The 25,709-nt window shown below is 37.2% G+C and overlaps 2 protein-coding genes across 14 annotated transcripts in view; one reads left to right on the top strand and one right to left on the bottom strand.

The window, feature by feature from the left end:
- Positions 1-11,201, bottom strand: part of TAFA2 (TAFA chemokine like family member 2) — a 615,297-nt gene extending 604,096 nt beyond the window's left edge. For all 3 annotated transcript variants that reach the window (XR_012476194.1, XR_012476199.1, XM_074226247.1), the window contains exon 1: positions 11,036-11,201. The gene's annotated coding sequence lies outside the window, so the exon portion shown is untranslated. The remainder of the gene's footprint in view (positions 1-11,035) is intronic.
- The window catches only part of USP15 (ubiquitin specific peptidase 15), a 207,338-nt gene that overhangs the window by 10,710 nt on the left and 170,919 nt on the right, over positions 1-25,709 (top strand). For 4 of the 11 annotated variants that reach the window (XR_012476192.1, XM_074226233.1, XM_074226239.1 and 1 more), the window contains exon 1: positions 14,957-15,122. The exons of 1 other annotated variant lie outside the window; for it this stretch is intronic. Coding sequence is in view for 6 of the 10 variants with exons in the window: in XM_074226233.1 (XP_074082334.1) it covers positions 15,034-15,122 (89 nt within the window). In the remaining 4 variants the exon portion in view is untranslated. Of the gene's footprint in view, positions 1-14,953; positions 15,123-15,417; positions 15,604-25,709 lie in introns of those variants that run through there. 6 more of the 11 variants (XR_012476191.1, XM_074226245.1, XR_012476193.1 and 3 more) reach the window with 4 other exon arrangements.

Below are 25,709 nucleotides of genomic sequence, written 5' to 3'. Positions count from 1 at the left end.
AAAATTTCATGATGTATTAATGACATTTTTTATTTTTATTTTATTTTTTATTTTTTTATTTTATTATTTTTTTTTGCAAGGCAATGGGGTTAAGTGGCTTGCTCAAGGACACACAGCTAGGTAACTATTAAGTGTCTGAGACTGGATTTGAACTCAGGTACTCCTGACTCCAGGACCAGTGCTCTATCCACTGCACCACCTAGCCACCCCCATTTTTTATTTTTAAAAATTATTCATCCATTTCATTTAAATTATAAATTTTTCAGACATGAGATAAAATGGTTTCTAATAATTTACCTTATTATTTATTTGAATTTTTATTGCTTCCTTTTTTTAAAATTTTGATAATTTGGTTTTTCATTACTTTTTTTTTTTGCCGGTGCTCTATCCACTGTGCCACCTAGCTGCCCCTGGTTTTTTCATTTCTATCAGATTAGTTAAGTGCTTATTTATTTTGATAGTTTCCCTTAAAAATGTAGATTTTTTTTGTTTCTGTTTTCAATTTTGTTTACTTCTTGATTTTCAGAATTTATACTTTACTCTTTATTTATTGATTTGTTGCTTTTGTAGATGTTTTTGGTTTGTTTGGTTTTGTTTCTTTTGGTTTCATGGCCAATTCATTGATCTGTTCTCTTCTATTTTGCAGTATCTTATATCTTGTTTTTTATTTGCTCCCTTTTTTTGACTCATTGAAGTGACCAATCTAAACCTCATAAAGGGATCTCTTGAGATGCCTTTCGGCTTCTTTACTGTGATCAGACCAATGAAGAACCACTTCCTTACATTTTCTACTCCAAGTTAAATAGGTTTACTAACTTCAGCAAATCAACCATCTATAGCTGGGCATATTTGTCCACAGTTCCAAGCTCTGAATGACTTACTAGTGACTACAACCATGTGCCCCAGGACACTCAATATAGCTTGTCATTGTGGAAAGAAAGTCACACATGGACTTAGGAAAAATGAATATAAATGAATCCTGACTATAAAACTTGGTAGATATGTGATCCTGAGAGTGTCACCTAATCTGAGATTCAGTTTGTTCATCTGAAAATGTAGATATTAATCCTTACACTACTCACCTCATAAGGTTGTGAAGTACATGTTATGTAAACCTGAATTATATAAATGTGAATTATTGTATTACAACTTTTTAAGGAGGCCAAATTGTGATTTCTCTCAATTCTTCATCTGCTTTTCTTTTCTTTAAGAAGCACTCCCTCATGAAGGAAATATAAAATATAAGAATTCTTGCTCTTCTTTTTCTGAGTATGTCCACACTGCATAATGTGAGTCCAAACCCACAACCAAAATAACTATTGCTGCTATTTTCAATGTAATTTAGTTTGAAGTTTACTCAAGTGTCAATATTTTAAAACCAAAGCAATTCTTTCATCATCAGGTTTTATAGTGTGACCAACTTTCTTAAATACAGTAACAAAGGCTATGATTCTACCGACTGGTAAGCTAATAAAAATTGCTTGTAGAGCTTCAATAAGTAGTCATTCAACATTTTATGCTTTGGTGACATAGAAGAATAATCTAGTAATACATATACTTTAAAGGTTTATTCCCTACTTGATAAACAATGTGTCTTGGAGTCAGATCTCCTCCAACATATATTGACTGTATGAACTTTAGTACATCAATCAATCAAATAACTTTTGAATAGTTATTATGGCATCCAGTTTGAGAAATCTGAAAGGCAGATGGAGATCCAAAAGTGGAGATCAAAAGAAAGATTGGGTTGGGAAAGGAAGAGTTGAAAGTCATTGGCACAGAAATGGTCATTATATCCAAGGGAACTGATGAGCTCCCTAAATGAAGCCACACAGAGGGGGAAGAAGGACACAGGTCAGAATTCTGTGAGGCACTTACAATTAGAGGGTATGAACTGGAGTCCCAAAAACCTAGAGAGAAGAGAATAACAAAGAGGAGAGAGTGAACCACAGTGTCAATGATTATAGAGGTTGATGAAAATGAGGATTGAGAAAAGGTCACTAGATTTGTTCATTAAGAAAGAAATCATGGATGACTTTGGTGACAGTAGTTTCTGTGGGATGATAATGCTAGAAGCCAAATTGTAAGGGTAGGGTTTGGAGGAATTTGAATTATCAAGAAAATTTGCAGGAAGAATCAATCTCAGGTTTAACTGTCAGTTTTGTTATCTGAAGTCTTGTGATTGATAAGACATGCAGTGGAAGAAGTAGAATGTTTGGTGGGAGAGAAAAGTAAAATTAAGACAGGGAAATTCCAAGTAGGCAACAGGGAAAGAAAAAGTTGTAGTCCCATGGCCGCTTGGAAAGAGCAGTTGATTTAATGTAAGTCATTACATTATGGTTGTTTAAATGCAAATCAAATTTACTTAAATCAAAGACTTCCCGAATACTGTGTTACATGTGTGTATGTATGTGAATATGAATATGTCCATATTTTATATGATCAAAGATATCTTAATGCAGGTAGGTGGTACAGGGGATAGAATTTTGGGTCTGGAGTCAGGAAGATTCATCTTCCTAAATTCGGATATTTATTAGCTGTATAATCCTGGGCAAGTAGCTTAACCCTTTTTGCCTCAGTTTCCTAATAGGTAAAAGGAATTGGTAAGCCACTCTAGTATCTTTATTTTTTTAATTTTAATTTTTTTTATTTATTTAAGGCAATGGGATTAAGTGACTTACCGAAGCTCACAGAGCTAGGTAATTTTCTGCTGTCTGAGGTCAGATTTGACCTGAAGCCCTCCTGACTCCAGGGCCAGTACTCTGTCCACTGTGCCACCTAGCTGCCCCCCTCATTCTAGTATCTTTGTCAAGTAAACCCAAAAGTGGGGTCATGAAGAATCAAATATGACTGAAAAATGACTCAGTAGTAATAATATTTAAAGAAATTAAATAGATCATGAAATCACCTTGTCAGTTATTAAGTGAACAAATTATTTTGACCAAAGAGGGACAAAGAGAATTGAAATTTGTTATAGTAGAAATCATTAGTAGATTAGAATTTTTTAATTCCTCTCTGGAAACACTAAGACAATCAGAGGATTCTAAATTTAGAGCTGGCAGACTCTACAGAGACCATTTGAGAGATGAGGTAGATGAGACATAGGGAGACCCAAATCCACAGCCCAAAATCACACAGGTAATCAACACCACAGACAGGATTTGAAGCTAGGTCTTGGGAGTCACCTTTTTTTCCTCTTTTGTTGTAGCACATTCCATGGACCATGTATGGAACTGAGCTGGGTTCCTTTTGAAGACTTGTGCCTAGTACTGAAGTACTATGGACTAAGCAAATTCCTTTGACTTTATGATGGTAGAGCCTGGTCAATAGAACAAGAAAAACCACCCATTCAGCAGGCTTTAAAGGGAGAGCCAGGCTCTACTCTTCCACTCTTCTAAATGTGTGACTTACAATGCTGAGATACTTGATCTCCTTTAATCACTGACTTTTTCATCTGTCCTTCAGTTGAACCCTTGCATAAGTGTTACCTTGTCTAATTAGAATGGGAGAGCTGCTTGAGAGTAGGGGTTGACTAGTTTTTCTAGTTCTATTCCCATAGTAAGAGCTTAATAAATGTTTTCCACTCCATTCACTGATTAGGTTTCTAGAAGGAACCCTTAATAATCCCTTTTGGGGGAACTCTAGACATAAGCCATATCTCATATTTAAAAGATTTTTCCTAGGGTTCCAAACTTAGGCATCAGGAACATGAGGAAAAAAGAAATTTGACCTCTCTTTTTAAAGGTTAAGATCCCTCAGAACTAACCATGATCCATGTGAGGGAGCCCAGGAGGAACCTTTAGTGGGTCAAGGGGTCTTTTACATAAGAGTTCAATCCTATGGCTAAATTTTCACTTCCATAATCAACAGGCCATTCAGGATAATTTTCTCCTTTTGTATAAAAATCATTACAAAAGCCAGCATATTCCCTTTATCCTACACCTGTAAAAGAATATTGTACCCCAACACCAATGTGTAGTAGATAGATAAAAATTTATCCTCATATACCTTTTATAGGTAGGATAGTGGGAGAATGAACAGCCAAGCCCTTCTGCTTCTCCCAAAGATGGAAACTATTTCCTTGGAGATTTGGAATGGGGTATTCTAGATCTTACCTATCTAAATATATTCCTGCAATACTTGCTGCCCCAGGTCCCTGTGACTCCTGTTATCATCAATAAATCAACAGACATTTATTGAGCAGTTACTATGAGCCAGGGACTGGAGATATAGATAGAAAAGTGAGAGCCCTTGTAGTCATAGACCTTATGTTCTATTAGGGAAACAACACATTCACATGTGTAAATAGAGGACATATACAACAATACATTCACAAAGATTGATTTGGGGTAGAATACAAACCACTGGGGTAATCAGAAAAAAAGGCATCTTAAAAAAAAAGACAACATTTGAGCTAAATGTTGAAAAGAACTAAGAATTTCAAGAAGTAGAGGGAAAGAGAGGCAGAAATGAAGAACTACCTCTGCAGAATCATAAAGGTAGTAGGAATATCATTGACAGGAAAGAGAAAATTGTCAAATATGGCTAGAGCATATTGTTGCTGTTATTTATCCTTTATTTTTAGAGAAAACCATGACATTACAGAGGTAATGCCATGACATACAAGTGAATTAGATTGAAGGAGGAGGGAGTTACTGTGCTAAGTCACCAGATTTACTTTCTCCTCCAGTCATCTGGGTCTAGTGGCCAGATATGAATCAGGATGACTGGAGATGACCCTGGATGCGAGGCAATCATGGTTTAGTTACTTGCCCAAGTGTCAAGTGTATGAGTCAGGATTTGAACTGAGGTTCTCCTGACTCCAGGGCCAGTTCTATATCCACTGTGTACCCTAGCTAAAGAATATCATCCTTATGGCAGAATGCTCTATTACCAATCTGAAAAAGAGGCTGGAATCAAATTGTGAAAGGTTTTGAATGTCAAAGAACTTATATTTTTATTCTAAAGACAATGGAGAGTTTGTATAATTTCAACAGCTACAGAAGCTATTTAATTTTCTTACAGCCATCTCTCCTTGGCCCATGTCCAGTCAAATGAAGATGAGATATAGTCAACATAATTTAGATACTGATGAACTGGCTGGGTTCCAGAACCTCATTCTTGATTATTCTTTCTCGTCATTTGACATGAAAAGTGAGGTACAGGTGTCATTAGTACCTTGATTGATCAGAATACTGATCTTTATGGAAGATCCAAATGTACTAAATGGTAGGAATTCAAATTTTATGAAAGATACTGCTTCCCATCAAAGAGCTTACATTCTAATGAAGAAAACACATAAAAGGGAATTGAAAAGCAGGAGGAAGTAAAGGGGAGGGAAGAAATTACCCATTGTGGGGGGTATGATTATGAAGTTCAGAACCTAAAAATACAGCCAGGAGGAGAATGAAGGCCAGCCTAGGCCATTCCATACAATGGGGACCCAGAAAGAACTCACAAAGAAAACAAAGGAGCAAGTCATATATAGGATATTTCAGGTTCAGAAAAATGGTCAGCAGTTCCAAGGTGAGGAGGCTGATTTGGAACTGGAAGCAACCTTAGAAGTCATTTGGTTGAAACCTTTTATTTTACAGATGAGGACACTAAGGTAAAGAGAAATTAATTTGACTGATAATAATCATTATCAGTAATAATAATTATTATAATTATTGTTATATATATGCTATAATTATAGAGTTTATTATTATACACATTATTATTGCTATTAAAGCTCAAATTTTTGAGGTCCTTTAATACTTGTAAAATGCTTTACCCTTATTATCTCATGTGATCATCACAATTACCCCTGAGATAAATACCACAGGTATTATTATACCTATCAGGAAACTGCAGCAGAATAGGATTAGGTCCTCTAATTTTCAGATCCCAAATTCTGTCCTAAGAGTTTTGTGATGAATTTAGGCCTAAATATCCATATCAGGTTTTTCAGGAAAGTTTTTTTTAAAGTACAAGTGGCCCACAAACTGATTTCGTTCAGTCCACAGTTGTGCTGATTCTGCAAAATAGCCTATGATCTCTTACATACCTGCTTCTGCGTGCACTTACAGAAGATTAGTATCAGCACATAAATGTCTGCAGATGGTCATTCTCAAAGACTTTGGGAATTTTTTTTTAAACTGTTGATCCAGAAGAGTATCAAGAGACAGGAAAATATTCTAACACTTATTCGAAGTTTCTTGTTGCTTCCCCAAGAATGGCAGCAATACAAGAAATAAAATGGTAACACTCTTACACACTGCTTTTTAATTCTATGATGAGAAATAACTTGGCAGAGGGACTGAGTTATCAAGTTATGTAATTAAAAATTGTTTTGCTCCTAATTATCCTCTTTAGATATCCAAACTTAGTAAGTATGCCAATCTAGGTCAACTTTGTCATAAAATAATTTAAATGTCTTATCCTTGTTCTATATTTCTTGAATCTACCATGCTATAAAAGTGGTATACCCTATCCTTTGGATATCAGTCCAATCACCTCACTTTGCAAAGAAGGAAACTGAGGCAAACAACTTAAGTGATTTTCCTAGGGTCACACAGCTAATAAGTGACTGAGTCCAGATTTGAATTCAGGAAGATGAATCTTTCTGATTCTAGACCTGGCACTCTATCCACTGGGTCACCTAAATTGTCTGTATTTTCATGTTAGGTCTACATAGAAGACAGATTCATAAAAAGATGCCCAATTACTATTCATATTAGACTATAAGTTTAGATCCATTCTGCAAGGTCTCCTATAGTGTTAGATCTTTTTAGCTATGCTATAGCTCTATCACCTAATGCAAAAAAAGGGGAAGGGGCTAGTGGGTACAACCAACCTTAGAGGAGACACTAAGAGAGGCAACCTCCCTCTTCCTCTCTCCACCTTCAACTATTCCTTACCAATTAACATTAGGAATTCAAATCCCAGCTGTGTCACTTGTTATCTGTATGACCTTGAGTTGTTATTGAACAATTCTGAAGCTCAATGTCCTAATTTGTAAGATGAGGAGGGGCAGGGGAGGGTGAATTAGATGACATTGAAGGTTCCTTCAAATTCTAAGTCTATGCTCCTGCATCTCAGTACATGGAGAACTAGATCAGACTCAGGAAAATCTGAGTTCAAATTAGGTATCAACGCACTTGCTACCTATTGATCCTAGACAAGTAACTTAATATGTCTGTGCTTCAGTTTCCCCAAATGTAAAAAGGGGGAGAATTATTGTGAGGATATCTATAAAACATTTTGCAAACCTTAAAAAACAATATAGATGCTAACATAGTAGTAGTAGCAGGACAGCAGTAGCTAGCCCAAGCAGCAGGAGCAGGAGTAGTAGCAATAGTGATAGTAGCAGTAATAGCAGTAGTAATAGCAGTATCAGCAATAGCAGTACAAGAAGTAGTATAGTAGTAGCAATAGTAGCAACTGTAGTAGTAGTAATAGTAAGAAACAGTAGAAGTAGAAGCAGAGGTGGTAATAATAGTAGTAGTGGTAGTAGTAGTAGTGGTGGTGGTAGTAGTAGTAGTAGCAGTAGTAGCAGTGGCAGTGGCAATGGCAATGGCAATAGCAGTAATAGTTGTAGCGGTGATAGTGGTGCCGGTGGTAATGGTGATAATAGAAAATCAGACATCTTTGGAAGGCAATCACATAAATTTTAGTAGATTTTATATGATCAATCAATTAACAAACTTTTACTGTGAATTTACTGTTAGATATTATGCTAAGCACTGGGAATACAAAGAAAGGCAAATGGGTACATAGGATATATCTACAGGGCAGATAGAGGTTATTTGTGCTAAATCTTGAAGGGAGGGGCAGAGGTAAGAGGAGTCTTTAAAGTTTGTGAAGTTATTTAAAAGCCAAATAAGAAATTTTATTTGTTCCTAGAGGTAAGTACCCTAGAGGCCAGTGGGGTGTATCGATTATGGGAATGATAAAATCAAAACTACACTTTGAGGGGGGTGGTAATCAAGCAGACAAAATTCACACATGATCCTATTATATGGATGTTTGGAAGATCTGTTTAGAATGCTGGATAGAGAGTTTAAAGTGATATAACTTTTCTGAGTTAATTTTTATAAGAATCAGGGAAGTGTCCAAAGATTAAGCCTTTGATATTATTTTTATATTTGTAGTCTACAGTCAGTCTTTAAATCTATCAATGAATTTAAGATAATAGGCAAAGTATTTGTCAAAATGGATCAGGTTTTTCTCACTGTCATTCTTTATTAGAGTATACACTGATAATGAGATTGACACATGCATTGTCAGATCTAGCTCAGTACTGGGGAGACTCCAAAAGAAAGTGTGGGAAAGAAGAGACATTAGACTAACTACCAAACTGAAGTCTATAGAACTGTTGTGCTGATCTCATTGGACAGTCTACCAGCGCCATGTCAGGAAACTAAATTGCTTCCATTTAAATTGTCTTAGGATGATTCTGAAGTTCACCTAGCAGGAAAAGATACCAGACATTGAGGTCCCTTCTCAAGCTAAACTGCCTAGCATTCAATATTACTACAGAGTGTGCAACTATGATGGTCTGGGCATGATATTAGAATGCCAGACATTCACTTGCCAAAAAAACCATTTTATGGAAAAACTCAGATAGGGCAAGCACTCACAAGGGGGTCAGAAAAAGTGAAACCGAGAGACCCTGAAGGTTTGACTTTACAATTGACCGTACAATATGGGAGACACTGGTACAGCATAGCCCAGCATGATGTGCCCTCATCAGTGATGGTGCTGTATGCTATGAGGAAAGCAGAATTGAAGCAGCTCAAAGGAAATGTGACATACATAAACTTGATTGTTCACATGAACTGTTTGTGCCCAACTTGGAGCATTCCATGCTCATATTGGTCTGATCAGCTGGGTAGACTCTAATTTGTCTCAAGCATAATGATGTCATTTTGATCTTCTTCAGTAAGGAAGGACAAGAACCAACCAACCAACTAACTAACTCTTGGTCTAAGAAATGCTAATTTTTTCTTGGAAAAGCTTCTTATAATTTTTTCGCATCTCCTTTTAAACTTTGAAGACTTCAGATAAATAAGTAAAAAATGTATGACTTCAGGATGGTGATGCCATTTTTGTGAAGCAAAGAATAATATGGTATACCCTGATATCAAACAGCAAGTCAAAATTTTGTTCTAGAAATAATTATTTTGTACTAAGACCCACTATTTCAGTTTTCTATTCTTGCTCTTGGGTTGCTAATACTTTTATTATAAAAACAAATTATTCCTCTCCATTATAAATTTACCATGTAATAAACAGGCCCTCAGAAGGGTTCATTCAACTTCCTTTCTCCTTCAACATGACTTGAAATTTTTTTTCCTTTTCCTTGCCAACCAAAACCAAACTTTCTATACATGTAACAAATGATCCAGTCGATTTCATTGAGAAGACTGAATTCATCCAACATGAACTTGTTCAGCTCCTTTCCTCTTTTCCTCAAAACATTTCAATATCTTCTCAATATCTTATCTTTCATCACATAAGAATTGCCTCTAGTTTCTGAACTTGGTGGGGTGGCTAACTGGCATAGTGGACTGGCAGGTGACATAGTGGATAAAGTACCTGGTCTGGAGTCAGGAGGACCTGAGTTCAAATCTTGTCTCAGACACTTAACTGTGTGACCCTGGGCAAGTTAGTTAATCTTGTTTGCCTCAGTTTCCTCATCTATAAAATGAGCTGAAGGAGGAAATGGCAAACCATTCCAGTAATAATACCAGTAGCCAGAATTTATATAGCACTCTTGGGATTTGCATAGCACTTTATATATGATAATCTCATTTATTCCAGTTAAATGACTGTTGATTAAATGAATGTATGAATGAATGTTGTTCCATGAATAATTTTTCTTAGGAGTACAACTAGTTATATAACTTCACTGATCAAAAAATCTTCGGTGGCTCCCTAATCCTACAGGTTTAAGTTCAAAATCTTTTCATTCAAATTCCTTTCCAATTTGATAATCATTCTGCCCTTCCAACTTTTATACCATAAACCAGGTATGTCAAACTCACTAAACCAGGATTTCTGAAGGCTGCAAATTTAGATAGAAAATCACACATTAACATTAGCTATGTTCTACTGCATTTTCATTTATTTTGTTAAATATTTCCCAATTACATTTCTTTAGTTGTTTTTTTAAATTTTTTTGCAAGGCAATGGGGTTCAATGGCTTGCTCAAGGCCACATAGCTAGGTAATTATTAAGTGTCTGAGGCCAGATTTGAACTCGGGTACCCCTGACTCCAGGGCCGGTATCTATCTACTGCGCCACCTAGTCGCCCCTCCAATTACATTTGAATCTGTGGGCAAGTCTTCAGATTTATATATATATGTGTCTCTAGTCTAAATTTAGGCTAGATTGAATTACTCTCCTCTCTTTCCCTCTCCCCCATACTGTTCCTGCTTCTACTTTTCCCCCAAGCCACTTCCTTTCTATAGGATCATTAGAACTGAGTTCAACTCTCACATTTTACAGATGAGGAAATTTGAGTCCCAGAAAGAAAAAGTGATTTATGCAAGGGTCATTTGGGTAGTTAGAATTAAGAGCTAGCATCCAAAATCAGGTCTTGTGATTCTAAGGTCAGTGCCCTTTTCCACTGCATCAAATATCCCTTATGTGAAAGTTCATCTATCTAATCCAGGTGATCTGAACTCAATGAGGTCTGCCAAGTGTGATCTTATCCATCTTGGGTCTGGGCTCCCTACCAATAATTTTTTGTTCTATTCTTTCCTATCTATAGATAATTTTCCTTGGTAGAGAAAACAGAAGAAAAATATAAATGTTTCTTCTTTTTCTTCAGTATCCAATATCAAATTCCTCGGTAATATTATTTGATTCAGTTCAATTTTATAAACATGTATTAAGGGCCTAACATATGCAAGGATATGTGGATGGAAAATGTCTATCATTTACATGAGTATTTTATATACATTGTCCCATTTGATCCTGATAACAACCTTAGGAGGTAGATAATACAAATGTAACATGGATTATATAGAATGAAGTATTTTCCACATACCTTCAGTTGACTCTAATGCTACTTTGTAGTTACTTCTAGCCTTAAATAACCCATTGCTGAAAGGGCTTGGTGTTTATACTGAGGCATGCAGTGGTCTTCCTCACACAACAGAGTGGACAATTGAGATGCCACCATCTCATCTTGATCTCACAAAGCCACCTACTCCAAGAAGGAAACACAAGGAAGATCACCATGTTACATTGTGTAAAGAACCTTGTCCTTTCCCCACCTCTCACTGGAGTCATACCTGGGCCTATTATAATTAATGAGGAACAAACTAGAAGCTATTTCTTTTTCCAGATATTGCACTTTGATCCTTTGCTGGGGCGGCTAGGTGACAGTGGATAAAGCACCGGGCCTGGAGTCAGGGGTACCCGGGTTCAAATCCGGTCTCAGACACTTAATAATTACCTAGCTGTGTGGCCTTGGGCAAGCCACTTAACCCCATTTGCCTTGCAAAAACCTAAAAAAAAAAAAATAAGATCCTTTGCTATTTTGAAGATGAGGGGGAGAAGACCAAAGGACCACTTATAACAAAAAATGACAACATCTTTCAGCAATGGGTTGGCACATCTGGAAATAGCCCCAAAATGGGCTAACCAAAACTAGACAGAGACTTTTTGGCCATGATTTATACCACTTACCTTATATAGGTATTTCTATGTAGAATGAGGAAAGAAGATCATATCATCATAGATTTAAGGCTGGAAAAGACCTTTGTTTATTTAACACCTTCTTTTACAGGTTTGTCCAAGATCATGAAAGAAGTAAATGTCAAAACTGGGATTTGAGTCCTCAGATTCCCATTTTAAAATATGGCTAAGTGACTTATCCATGGTTACAAAGCTGATATGTCAAGAGATGGGATTTGAACTATCCCAGGCTTTGAAAGAACTTTTCTACAAGTATCTCACAAAGTATTCCATCTTACACCTTTCAAATGTATTTAATATAAAATGAATTATAAGTATCTGAGAGGACATCATCCCAGATTAAATTACTTCAGACCATCAGAGACCATTTTTAAATATAAACTTTGTATCTCTGTATCTAGTAGATGTTTAACTTTGATCGAATGAACAAATGTTGTCATTGGTGACCAAAGAAAACAAAAAGCCCCTCAAAATTCTAGAATATCACTTCATTTAACAACATATTTCCTATAACTGAAAAATAGTGGGGATATCATTCTTTGAAAAGATTGAGCTAAAACCATTGGTTTATTTTATTTTATTTTTGCTACTGAGTCACTTGAGAACTTGCTTACTTTTCTTGTTTCTAAATTAAAGACTGGAAAGTATGTGTTTTCAAGTGCTCTCAAATCAGAGGTGGCACAATGGTAAAAATTACCATTATTAGGTAAGAAGTGAGGTCATTGAGCAAAATAAAAAGGACATATTTCCGTAGTGTGGTTCTAATCTCTAGTCACACAGATCCCAACTGTTTAAGATATTTTTAAAATGTTCAATATGTTGCTGACCAAAAAAAAAAAAAAATCCCCTGGTGCTATTCTTTTTTTTTTTTGATGAGCTTCTCTCCAAACTTAGCTGGGCTGTTCCGTAGATGACATGGAGTCAATCTGACCCATTCATACTTAAAAGCTTTTCTGGCTTGGTCTGAAACTGCCAAAGTTTATGGTAAGCATAGAATTTTTAATGGAAAAAAAGCTAATGTGCCGGATCTTCTACAATCAAATGTTTCATTAAAGTTATTTTATTAACCTTACTTAGCCACATCACTGAAAAAATAGTAAGACATACATTATTAACTTCAGTGAAACTAAGGTAATCGCTTTGTTATTGATGTTAACAAATTTCCTAATAAAATGTCAACTTATTGGATGGTCTGATTTGTTCACCTACTATGAAGGGGATTCTCAAGGCTAGAATTTTTTTAAATCAAAAGCACAAGACATCTGTACTATGTTACAGGTTTTCCCAAATACATGAAAGTAGTAAATGTCAAAATTGGGATTTGAACTGAAGTCTTCAGATTCTCATTTTAAAAATATGGCAAAACTGGGATTTGAACTGAAGTCCTCAGATTCCCATTTAAAAATAAGTGAGGAGGTGGTTAGGTGGCACAGTGAATAGAGCACCAGCCCTGGAGTCAGGAGTACCTGAGTTCAAATGTGGCTTCAGACACATAATAATTACCTAGCTGTGTGGCCTTGGGCAAGCCACTTAACCCCATTGCCTTGCAAAAAAAAAAATAAATAAAAATAAGTGAGGTATCCAGGATCATAAAGCTGATGTGTCAAGAGGACACATCATCTCCCTTCATGTTAAGTTCCTGGATTTTATTTCAAGCATACCATTTCTTTCTCTTTCTACCCGGGAACTCTTTCATGTTTTGATGAGGGACAGTTTTTGCTAAAATAGTTGAATTTTGTTGGGTTTCAGTTAGTCAAATCCTCAGATCTAACGATTTCTAAAATTTTTGCTAAGTATTAGGCAATAGGGTCAGGAAGTATATTTTTCATTGACATGAAGGTAAAAGGGGGTTCAGGGTCGGCATTTTTCGACAGAATTTATCATTTGCAGAGAGGCGGCCAAATGGTTCCTAGAGAAGAGTTAGCTCTTTGGGATCTGCTTGGGAAATGAGAGGAGGGGGAATACCTTTTAAGGTTTTTTTGCAAGGCAATGGGGTTAAGTGGCTTGCCCAAGGCCACACAGCTAGGGAATTATTAAGGGTCTGAGGTCGCATTTGAACCCAGGTCCGGTGCTTTATCAACACTGTGCCACCTAGCCGCCCCAGGGGAATACCATTTCAAGCAACCCCTACAGAGCTGGTGCTGGTAGAGAGGCGGAGAGTCCCTGGACAGGATGGGCAAGGGTTGGATTTCCAATTCTCCCTGGCTCCAGCCGGGTCACAGCGGCTCGGGTAAGCGGTGGGAGAGCCAAAGGAGCGGCCAAAGGACACACAGCACAGACAGGAAAGCAGAGCTGTCACGGGCGCGGGGACTGCACTGCTCTCTGGCCACTGGCCCGCCTGCAATCACAGCCACAGTTCCTACGGAGCCAGAGCGGACATGTTTTGCATGATCTGGCCACTGGGGTGTGTAGGCACCTACACAGGCACACAATTCATGAGCTTAAGTTGTTGTGTGCACTCTCACACTCGCATACACACTCACTATTCAGCCAGTCCTATTTCCCACCCGTCTGGCTTCACACAACCCCCATGAAGTCACACTTGCATACAGACAACATAGAATCTGGACACACACACACTCACTAGTCCTATTTCCCACCCATCTGGCTTCACACAACCCCCATGAAGTCACACTTGCATACAGACAACATAGAATCTGGATACACACACACTCACTAGTCCTATTTCCCACCCGTCTGGCTTCACACAACCCCCATGAAGTCATACTTGCATACAGACAACATAGAATCTGGACACACACACACTCACTAGTCCTATTTCCCACCCGTCTGGCTTCACACAACCCCCATGAAGTCACACTTGCATACAGACAACGCAGCATCTGGACACACACACACACACACACACACACACACACACATACACACACCCTATTAAGCTAGAACTATCACAAAAATAAGGTTTCGCGCGCATCTCCGGCCCGGGAGGACCCGACTATATAACACCAGGACTACGAATAGAATGGGGGTGGGGCTGTGGATAGGGAGGAACCAATGAAGTTCAAGGTGGTGGTGCGGTGGCTGCCGCCCCCGGCGCCGGCCGTTAGGGGGCAGCAGAGAACGCCCACGCGCTCCCCGGCCAAGCTCCCCTCGGCTGCCTCCCTCCCTCCGGAGTGCGCTCCTCCCTCCCCTCCCCTCCCCTCCCCCATTACGTCTCTCTAGGTTGCCGACCCGGCGGCGGGGCGGGGCCGCGGGACGCCGTGTTCCCACAATGCTCCGGGGCGGTGCCGCCGCTGCCGCCGCCGCCGCTGCCGCCGCCGCCGCCGCCGCCGCCGGTACCGCCGCCGCCGCCGCCGCCGCCTCCGCTACCGCTAGTGGGAAAAGATGGCGGAGGGAGGAGCGGTGGATCTGGACACTCAGCAGTCCGACATTGCTACGCTGCTGAAAACCTCGCTCCGGAAAGGGGACACCTGGTGAGGGGGACGGGGCGGGGCGGGCACCGAGGCGCCCGCGGCTGCCCGGGGACACGGGCGGGGGAACCGGGACGGGCAGCGCCGGGGCCGGTGTCTTCGCTGAGTGACAGGTGCGGGGCGGGCGGGCCGGTCAGAGGCCGCCCCCCCCCCCCCCGGCCGCTCCCAGCCTCGGGCCCTCATCCGGCGAGCCCCCGCGGAGGCCCGGGAAGGGGCGTGGGTGGACAGGTCCCATCCGGCCCGCGTCCTCCCCTCGGACCCAGCGCCAAGTTTGCCGGGCTGGGGGCGCCTCGCATCCTTCCGGGCCGGGCCGGGCCGAGGCGGCCCCACGTGGGCTCCGGCTTCGCGGGGAGCCTGTCATGCGGGAGGGCCGAGGGGGTCACTTTGAAGTTCAAGTCGTCCCTCCCTGCCTCTGGGGATAAGGAGCCCTGCAAAAAAAAAAGATAACGTCCGCGGGAGTCGGGCGAAGTTGCTGGAGGTATTGGTGAGGCTCCGAAGTTAGTGCTTATGGGTAGGGATGGCATCCCGAGGAGGGAAATGGTGCCAATCAGTCGATAAGTATTTATTTGGCGCCTGCTGTGTCACAGGCCGGACTCAGTGCTGGAACAAACGGAATAATAACGTTACCTGCTATTCCAAGGAAGCTCAAGTGAAGAAGCCTCCATCTACTTACTCAGTCATCCGAATAAGGGTACAAACCACCTATCTACCTGCTTGCTGTATGTATTTATATATATACATATATATATATACATACATATACACATATACATACACAAAGGCATTCTGCTAAGCCCCTTTTACAATTATCTTAGTTGATCTTCTCAGAGAGATAAAAGTTAAATGTACAACTCCGGAGTCTTAATCAGATATTAAAAACCGACTCGAGAAAGCACTAGATGCAGGAAAAAGACGACCTTAAATTCTTGGAATTAGAGGGCATAAACTTATTTTTTTTACTTTTTTAAACTTTTAGAAAAACCATAAAAAGTCAAAGTCCGTCTTAGGCTTGGATTTGTATTTAAAGCGCACATTAACTTGTTGCCTGCCTTGGTGAAGTCATTTGTTTGGTAGGGCTAAGCTATGGACGAATGATTTATTTTCATCAGTTGGTGCAACTGTTTTGAGTTTCTGCTCAGTAGCTGCTCTTCCCTACTTAGTATTTGCAGTCTAGGTGCCGAATAAGTGTTTATTGGTTGACCAACTGTATACATTAATAAGGCAACTGTCTTCAACACATACAGCAAATTGTAGGATTATAACAAAGACAACTTTGAATGCCTCTTAGTACTCTATATAGTTCATATTCTGGTCTGAGGTTGGTTAATCATTGGAGAAATTGAGCATAACTGGATTATATCGTTGACCTTGGCACATGGTTCTTTCAGAATGTGGTTAGTAATTGTGTAAAAGAGAACTTACTATGTTACAATCAAAATTTAGGTTATAAAATAGGAACTAGTGTACTGAGGTTTGAAAACTTACCTCAGCCTTTTTAGTAATGTCATTTAATGACATTTAATGATAAAATATAGTACAGGTCAAAGGTCAGACTAGCTGAACTCAGAGAGGCTCATTACCAGATTTACCAAGAATCAAAAGAGCCCCCCAAAATGAATTTTTCAAAGGAATTGATGATGGTAATGACTTTTGTCCCTCATTCTCTCTTTTTTTTTAAAAAATTTTTTTATTTATTTAAGGCATTAGGATTAAATGACTTACCCAAGATCACGCAGCTAGGCAATTATTAAGAGTCTGAGGCTGGATTTGAATTCATGACCTCCTGACTCCAGGGCCAGCACTCTATACACTGTACCACTTAGCTGCCTCTTCTCAAAGAAGACCATGACATCAAGGATGTGATGGCCATGACAAAGAAGTGAATTGGATTTGAGTGAAAGGGAGCAGCACTAGATTGGGAGCTGTCTGGCTCCAGTGGCCAGATAGGAAATCAGGAAATGGTTCTGGATGTGAGACAGTTAAAATTAAGTGATTTGCCCAAGGTCACCCAGGTACTAAATATCAAGTGTGTGAGGCCAAATTTTGAATTTGGGTCATCCTGACTCCAGGGCTGTGATTATCCACTGTGTCACTTACCTGCCCAAGGAATTATTGAAGGAATTACTCTTTGGTTGGTGGAGGGAACATATACATCTGTGAAATTGCAGGTGCTTTAAGTACTATATAAGAACCCCATGACAGAAGGAAACAGTATACCTATTGTCAGACATGCCCACTTTTACTCAAAGGTTATTGTTTGAAGTTTCTACTTTGTAGTAGTTAGTGAATTTTCTCTTTATATATTTGAAAGTTTTATAGAGATTAGAATAGGAAAGCACTTTAGGGATCATTTAGTCGAGCTCCTTTTATTTTGTCATTGAGGAATTTGAGACCAAGATATAGTGTTAGTGACAAATTTGATCATTCAATAAATGAATTGCTCCATTTTTCGCTTTAAAGAAAAGCAAAAGGGGGCTGAAGATGTCTATGGTAGATATTGGGATACTTGACCAATTAATCAATGGACTATATTCTATCTGTAGTTTGACAGAGGAAATATGCTCAAATACAGGAAAAAAGTTTGATTATTATAATAGTATTGATTTGTTTTTTGTGTGGGTTTTTTTGGTTTCTTTTTAGGCATTTGCAAGGCAGTGGGGTTAAGTGGCTTGCCTAAGCCACACAGCTAGGTAATCATTAAGTGTCTGAGGCCGCATTTGAACTCAAGGTACTCCTGACACCAGGGCTGGTGCTCTATCCACTGTGCCACCTAGCCGCCCTTATTTGTTTTTGAATTGAAATATTACTTAGTTCATTCCTTTTAAATTAAAGTGATTTTTAAGCTTAATTCAGAAGCTAGCGTTGACCTTGAATGGGTCACATTAATCTCCTTCAGCCTTAATTTCCTTGTCTGTTAAAATGAGGCTAATGATAGTACCTGGCTAACAGTTATTTTGTAGATCAAATCATGTAACAGCACTTTGCAAATTTTAAAGTGCTATATAAATGGTAGCTGTTGTTATTAACCTTCATTAAGGTTTGCTGTACAGGGGAAATATTGTCAAGAAGTTTATAAACAAAAACCCATTTGCAAATGGGCTAGTACTTTTGAAGGAGCCATCACTGGAACTACTAACCATCTTTGGAAAGGGTAGTGAAACTTTTGAGACCACTTGTTACAACTAAAGATATACATGTCTAGTTCTTAAAATTTATTTCATTTTTTAATGAACAAAAGTATTTTCTTTACCACCACCCCTATTGAAAACCCTTGTAACTAATATGCACAGTTAAAGAAAAATATTCCCTCACCAGCCATATCCAGAACATATCACATCCTGAGTCCATTAATCTTTAAAGTTGTTTGTCTTTATTGTGTTATTATTATATAAATTATTTTTCTGTTCTTATCATTTTACTTCCTCAGTTCATATTAGCTTTCCAAGGTTTCTCTGAATCCATTCCTTTCATTATTCCTTGTAGCACAATGGTTTTCCATTAATTTACATGCCATAATTTTTTTCGGCCATTCTATGATAGATGAAACTCCCTTAATTTCCAGGTCCTTGCCCCCCCCCACAAAAAGTGGTCTTTTTAACTTAAGTGAGACCATCTATCTATCCTTTGTTCATGAACTCTTCCTCTGTATGTAAATCTGAACAGTAATTGTGGCCTTTCTTCTCTAATTTGTTACCTTCTCTTGGTATGTGTATGGGTGATATAGCTGCCAAGCTAGAGAAACAAGAGAGAGATCTATATAGGTGTATATCTTGAGGTATTGCTCTAGACCTAATTTCTGCTAGACTTCTTCCAAATTTTTCCACCATTTAAAAAAAAATAGTGACTTCTTGAGTAGCTGGGATCTTTGCATTTATCAAACATGAGCTATTGTGTTTGTTTTGTATGTTGTTTCCTCATCTGTAAAATGAGCTGGAGAAGGAAATGGCAGGACAAAACCACTTCAGTATACCTACCAAGAAAACTCTAAATGGGGTTATGAAGGGTTATGTCTAAAATGATTGCAAAATGAGTAAACAACAACAAATATAAATTCCATTCATGAGGCATTTAAAAATTTTTAAATTTATATGTACAGGACACACTACTTGCCACTGGGAATCTGAAGGTGGAAAAAAATGCCATTCCCAAGGAACTTATGGTCAAATAATGGAGGGAGGAAGAAAAAAGGAATACATATCTATATACCTAAGTATAATGCACATAAATCTGTGATTAAGCTAAAGGATACCATATTTCAGTAGCCGAATTATAATTTATGGGCAGATCTTTTATACCCCATTGTGTGCCATGATATCTAGCAAAGAATTAGGCACATAATATGTGTAAGTAAGTAAATAAATGTTAGGGAAAATAATGAATGTTGTTTGTTAGAGATATTTGAAAAACTAGTACTTGAATTGGGAAATTAACTTTAAAAATAATGATCATTAACTTTATACAAGTATGATAAACTACCATATGGTGGACTCAAGCTTAATATGGACCTAGAAACTAATAGTTCTATTTTTTTAAAAGGGGGAGGAGAAGGTGAAAAGGTTAGGGGGAATGGGTGGCACTGGAATTTATAACAAAGTTACTGAGAACATTTCTCCCTTATATAATTGAAAGAGTGAGACTGAAAGTAATTTTAAAAAGTAATAATAAAGCACTCCTTTCTTAAGATGAGGAATCCTATGCTTTGCAACTTTGGAAAGATATGAAAGATAATTCAGAGAACAATAAGATAATTAAAGTGCTGTAATATAGATTCTATGAAGAAACTTAAAAGGATCTTGAATTATTTAACTTGCTTAAAGATGAAAGTTAACTTAGTTTTTAGGTATATGATATTGACAGTGTTTTTAATTTTTGCTTACATGAGAAAAATGTTTCATATTTTGTTTAATATGAAGAACTTATTGAAAGACAGTAGGCCATGGTAAGTTACCTAAATTAATTGCCAAGGGATGTTGTAGATTCCCTTTCTGCGGGATTTTACTTTAAATAGAAATACTCATTATTTTAGAATGACTTTTCTGCTTTTTAAAACTTTTTGATTACTGCCTATTTTTTTCTGCTTTTTTTTGTTATATTTCTTCCACATTTCTTAAGCATAACTAAATTCTTTTACTGGTGTGCATATAGCTAGACTTCCAAATAAATAATAATTTTAGTGTTATCTCTAATAAGTTTCATTTTAAAGTTAAGTTTGGAAAAATTGTTTTAATTTGCTTGGCATAATTAAGAATCTATTGATGAAAAGTATCACATTTTTCAATCTAGAAGAAAATCCATATGGCATCAAGTTTTTAAAATATGTATTTTATTAGGAGCCTAAATGACAGTAAATATGAGCATTTCATTGTGCACAAAGATCAGAAAAGAGAATTGTATATGAAACTCTGAACTTGTATTATATAGAATTTAAAAAAAATCTATTTTAAGTTTCACAAAAGTAAGAAATAGTACATCTCCTGATTCCCTTATCTACTCTCTTCTGGACATGTTAGAAATAAAGTTTTATTATTATTTCATCTTTAAATATTTCTTTCTTTCTCTATTCCTCTGTCTCATAATATAATATGAAGAAAGGGGGAAGAGGGAAATCAGCAAAACTAAAAAGTCTGAAGTATCCCAAAGCCATGATCCTATATTTTTTACAAGGGTAAATTCATCATTAGTTCTTTCTTTCCTCTCCTCCTTCCATTCTTGTTAAGTGACTTGCCCAGGGTCACAGTGCTAGTTAAGTCTCTAGTTATGAGACTGGATTTGATCTCAGGAATTTCTGGCTCCAGTACTGTTGCTCTATCCACTGAGCCACCTGGCTGCCCTATAGTCAGTCGTACCTTTTTTTGGTTTTACCTACCAGCTCACATCCAAGGAGAAAATGATTTCTTCACTCCAGTGCATCCTCCAGACTCTGCTGTTCAATCCCCATCTGTGTCATTTCCCTACTCAGTTTACTCTGGCAACTTCTTTTTTGGCTCTAGAATAAAATATATGCTCATCTGTTTAGATTTTAAAGACCTTCATCTGGCCCCTACCTCGTTGTACATTACTTCCCTTTCCTCATTCTTTAATACATCCAAACTGATCTCCCTCTATTTCTTACACAGGCCATTCTTTCCCATCCCTGCTTTTATGTTGACTGTCCCCCTATTCCTGGAATGCTCTCCCTCCTCCTCATCACTTTATGGAATTTCCTCTTCCTTTGAGAATCAGCTTAAACACCACTAAACCTGAAATCCCTCCATGAACTCCTTTTTAAAAATGTTTGATAACTTTATTGTAATATAATTGATTTCCTTTGAAGTCTTAAACATTTTATTTTATGCCTTTATACATATTCTTCTGAAAAGGAATTCCTTGGTTTCATCAGACTACCTGCCAGAGGTATCCATAACTCCAAAAAGGTTAAGAAACCCTGGGTGGTTTTTTTTTTGAATTAACACTTTTAATTTATTTATTTTTTAATTTTACAATTTTCCCCCTAATCTCTCTTCCCTTCCCCTATCCTCCACAGAAGGCAGTCTGATAGTCTTTACATTGTTTTCATGCTATACATTGATTAAAATTGAATGTGTTGAGAGAGAAAACATATCCTTAAGGGAAAAAATAAAGTATGAGATAGCAAATTTACATAAGAAGATAATTTTTTTTTTAAATTAGAGGTTAATAGTCTTTGGTCTTTGTTCAAACTCCACAATTCTTTCTCTGGATACAGATGGTATTCTCCATCGCAGATACCCCCAAATTGTCCCTGATAGTTGCACTGATGAAATGAGCAAGTCCATTAAGATTGATAATCAACCCCAAGAAACCCTGTTTTTTAACCTAAAGCCTTTCCTAATTCCCTCAGGCTGCCTTGTATTTCTCTCCTTTGTATTTATTATCTTTATATGTATTCTGTATAATCCTTTTAAATTGCAAGCTTCTCATGAGAAAGGATTGTTTCAAAACTATTTTTGTATTTATGTTCAGTGCCTGACACACATATACGTGGTTCATGTTTAATAAAATGTTTATTGATTCATAGAAGTTTTGCTTTTCAAGTAAAATAAACCAATACATTGGCCATGTCTGGAGAATACATATATTTCTCTTTTTTTTAAATTAATAAATTTTTTTTTGTTACATTCTAAGTTTTGAACTGTCCCTCCCCACCCCACAGTAGAGAAGGCTGCCATTTGACCTGTCTGTCTAACCATACTGTGCATACTGTTATTTATTAGTTCTTTCCTTTTACATCATAACTGTGGGCATTCTCTCAGTTTCCAGTTGTTTACCAACAAAAAAAGAGCTGCTATAAATATTTTAGAACCTAAAGGTTCTTTTCCTTGATCACCTCGAGAAAGTGGTACTACTACTAGTATGGATCAAAGGACAGAATCAGACCTAATTCCAGATTGCTCTCTCTCATATGGTTCATTAGTTCACAGTTCTACCAACAGGGTATTGTAGCGTTTTAATTTTTCCATATCCTGTCCCACATTTGTCATTTTCCTCTACTGTCATCTTAGCCAATCTGATAGGAGTGAAATGATATCTCAAAGTTGTTTTGATTTGCACTTTTCTAATCATTAATCACTTAAAACATTTTTTATGACTACGTAGCTTTGGTTTCTTCATCAAAATACTTTATGTTCAATTCATTAATATTGTTATAAATTCGACAGAGTTCTCTATATATTCGATACAAGAGAAATTAAAAATGTATAGTGCAGTCTGTACTTCTGCTCCATTAGACATTGATTTCAGTTGTTTCAATTTAAATCTTTTCATTAAAATCCTTGCCTGTGATTTCATATAAGTACAGTTGTTAATTTAAAATACTGCATCTATATTTTATGTATATGTGTGTGAGCTTGGATAGATGGGTGTTTAATATTATCAATTATTATAATCATTGTTTCTATAAAGTATTCAAAATATCTGTAGGGTATGTACCAATAGTCTAACATAAGACATATATATATATATATATATATGTATATGCATATATATATACTCTTTCTAAGTAGTAAGTGAAACTAGGACCCAAATTAGAAAATAAGCCTTTTTTAAAAGGTGCTATAAACAGGAAAATAAAGTCATTTATGGTACTATTAAGTTGTTATGTTGAGGTGGCATAGTGGATAGAGCACTGGCCCTGGAGTTGAGAGTACCTGAGTTTAAATCCTCAGACATTTAATAATAACCTAGCTGTGTGGCCTCGGTAAGCCACTTTAACCCCATTGTCTCGCAGAAACCTTAAAAAAAAAGTTGTTATGTTGACTTATTAAGTTCTAGGAAATATTAGAAATGCAAGTAACTTTTTAGCAAAATTATTTTTAGTCATTACAAAGCTCATGTAAAAATCCAAATTTAATGTCCTTATTTGATTAAAATGATCCAGAGTTTCTTTAAGTCTCTTAAATTACAGATCTTATTTGGTAGTAATAGAGGATTTATGTTACAAGATATATTCAACCCATGAGATTTAATTTTCTGAATTATAGCGTTATCCCCTTTTACAATCATTACATAGAGAAGCAGCTAATATTGCTTTGGGTAGATAGTGAATAAGGATTGGAGAGGAAAGAGGTTTTAAGTCCCACCTCCGATTCCTGCTTGGCTTCGTGTGTCTTTGCAAGACATTTAACCTCCCAGTGCTTCTGGGACGTCTCCAAGACTTGTAAGTTGTTCAGAAGGTGTTGATCTGCAGTGATAGAAGAGAACTTCCCAAAGGAAAGAAATCAAAGTCCTGGATACCTCACCTCCCACTCCACTCCCCAATTTCTTTTCCTTTAAAAAAAAGTTTGTTAATGTTTCTCTTGCCTCAGGTTTTGTGAAAATTTCTGATAGAATCAAAAATGACTTTTAAAAAGTTAATCTGAATATTCTTCTTTTGAAAATTTTGTATTTTAAGAACTGTGAAGTCTGATTGAATGTTGAACTTGGAAATAGAAGAAACCTGAATTCAAAGTGTCCTGTCTTAGCCACTTAATAGTTGTGTGAACCCGATTTATGCCACCCAAACTTCTTTGAGCCTCGGTTTTTCCTCATTTGTAAAATTATAATAACCGCAGTTCTTAACTCCCAATGTCAGTCAGTCAGTGAACATTTATTAAGCATCTACTCTTTGCCAGGCACTGTGCTAAGCACTGGGAATACCTCCCCACCCAAAAACATAAAAAAGGCAAAAGACAGTGCCATGATGTGATTAACACCTTAAAGTATGACTAGTAATCATTCTTTAAATGGAAGATTCCTATTTGGATTAAATATGTTAGATATCTAGATATTTTAGCTAGCCTGTTTAATCTTTAGCAACAGAATTTTGTTCTCCTACTTGTAATTTGTGACTTCAATTTTTATATCTTACAGTAAGGGAAAAGTTCACTTAATTTGCATTTTTTGCCTTTGGTGATCAAAATGTTCAATGGTGCTATGGTGTATCTACTAATTAGATGTTTGAATGTTGTGGGGAGAATTTCACTGATAAAAATTGCAATCATGACAAAGGAAATAGGAATATTTGCTAGTTAGATTTTAATTTACTTATCAGTAATTTTGCTTATTTTTAGTGATCATTACTTATTTAAATAGTTGTATAGCAATTAAATATTGAGGAAGGGTAGTAAGTGTTCATACTATATTTTGTAAAGTCTTAATGCTTTATCAATAATGTGATAATTAGGGGCGGCTAGGTGGCCCAGTGCATAAAGCACCGGCCCTGGAGTCTGGAGTACCTGAGTTCAAAATCCAGCCTCAGACACTTAATAATTACCTAGCTATGTGGCCTTGGGCAAGCCATTTAACCCCATTACCTTGCAAAAACCTAAAAAAAAATAATGTGATAATTATTCATATATTATAGTAAAACACAACATAATATTCTGCCTTTGGGATATAAATCTGCCAGGTAACCCAAAATAAAAAAAAAATTGTAGTTTTGTAATATAACAATTTTTATTCCATGTTTGCTTAGTGAATTTTTGGAATCTGAGAAATCGTCCATTGAGGAGAATATCTTTTGGTACTTTCTCATATTTGAAGAACATAAACTGCAGCTTTTGTGGCTTCTTTCCTTTCATTTCCATCTCACAACTTTTATTTCTTTTACTTCCTTCACTTTCCTTACTTCACTCTACAAAAGCCATCTGTTCTTGGTTCTCCCCATTGTCAACTGCACCTACAGGATTTCAACTCGTTTATTTTCTGATAGGAATGGCAAGTATAAACCTAAGATCCTGAGAGTTTAAGTTTCAGGGTAATAGCATAATAGTAAAATCACCTTTGTCAATGTTCAAAATTAGACCTGATAGAACTACAAAAAAAAAAAAATTGAAGCATTGAGCTCTGTTGAGATGTAGAATCTAAGACTAGAGCCTAGATCTAATGTTAATTCAGTGTTTTCCCCAAAACCCCATGTTAATTCTTTGTCCCTTCTATATCCATACTGCCAATAAATCTTAACTTTTTTTCCTTCAGAATATCATTTGATACTGTTCTCTTTATTTTCCATTTCTGTATCCCTTTCCATAATTGTAAATAACACCAGTACTGTATGCAGAAAAGAAAAAAGTGCAGCTGTAGTGGGAGATGGGA

The sequence above is a fragment of the Macrotis lagotis genome, chromosome 2, assembly GCF_037893015.1.
Source record: "Macrotis lagotis isolate mMagLag1 chromosome 2, bilby.v1.9.chrom.fasta, whole genome shotgun sequence".
Classification (NCBI taxonomy): Eukaryota; Metazoa; Chordata; class Mammalia; order Peramelemorphia; family Peramelidae; genus Macrotis; species Macrotis lagotis.
This window is presented reverse-complemented; position numbering and strand designations above follow the sequence as displayed.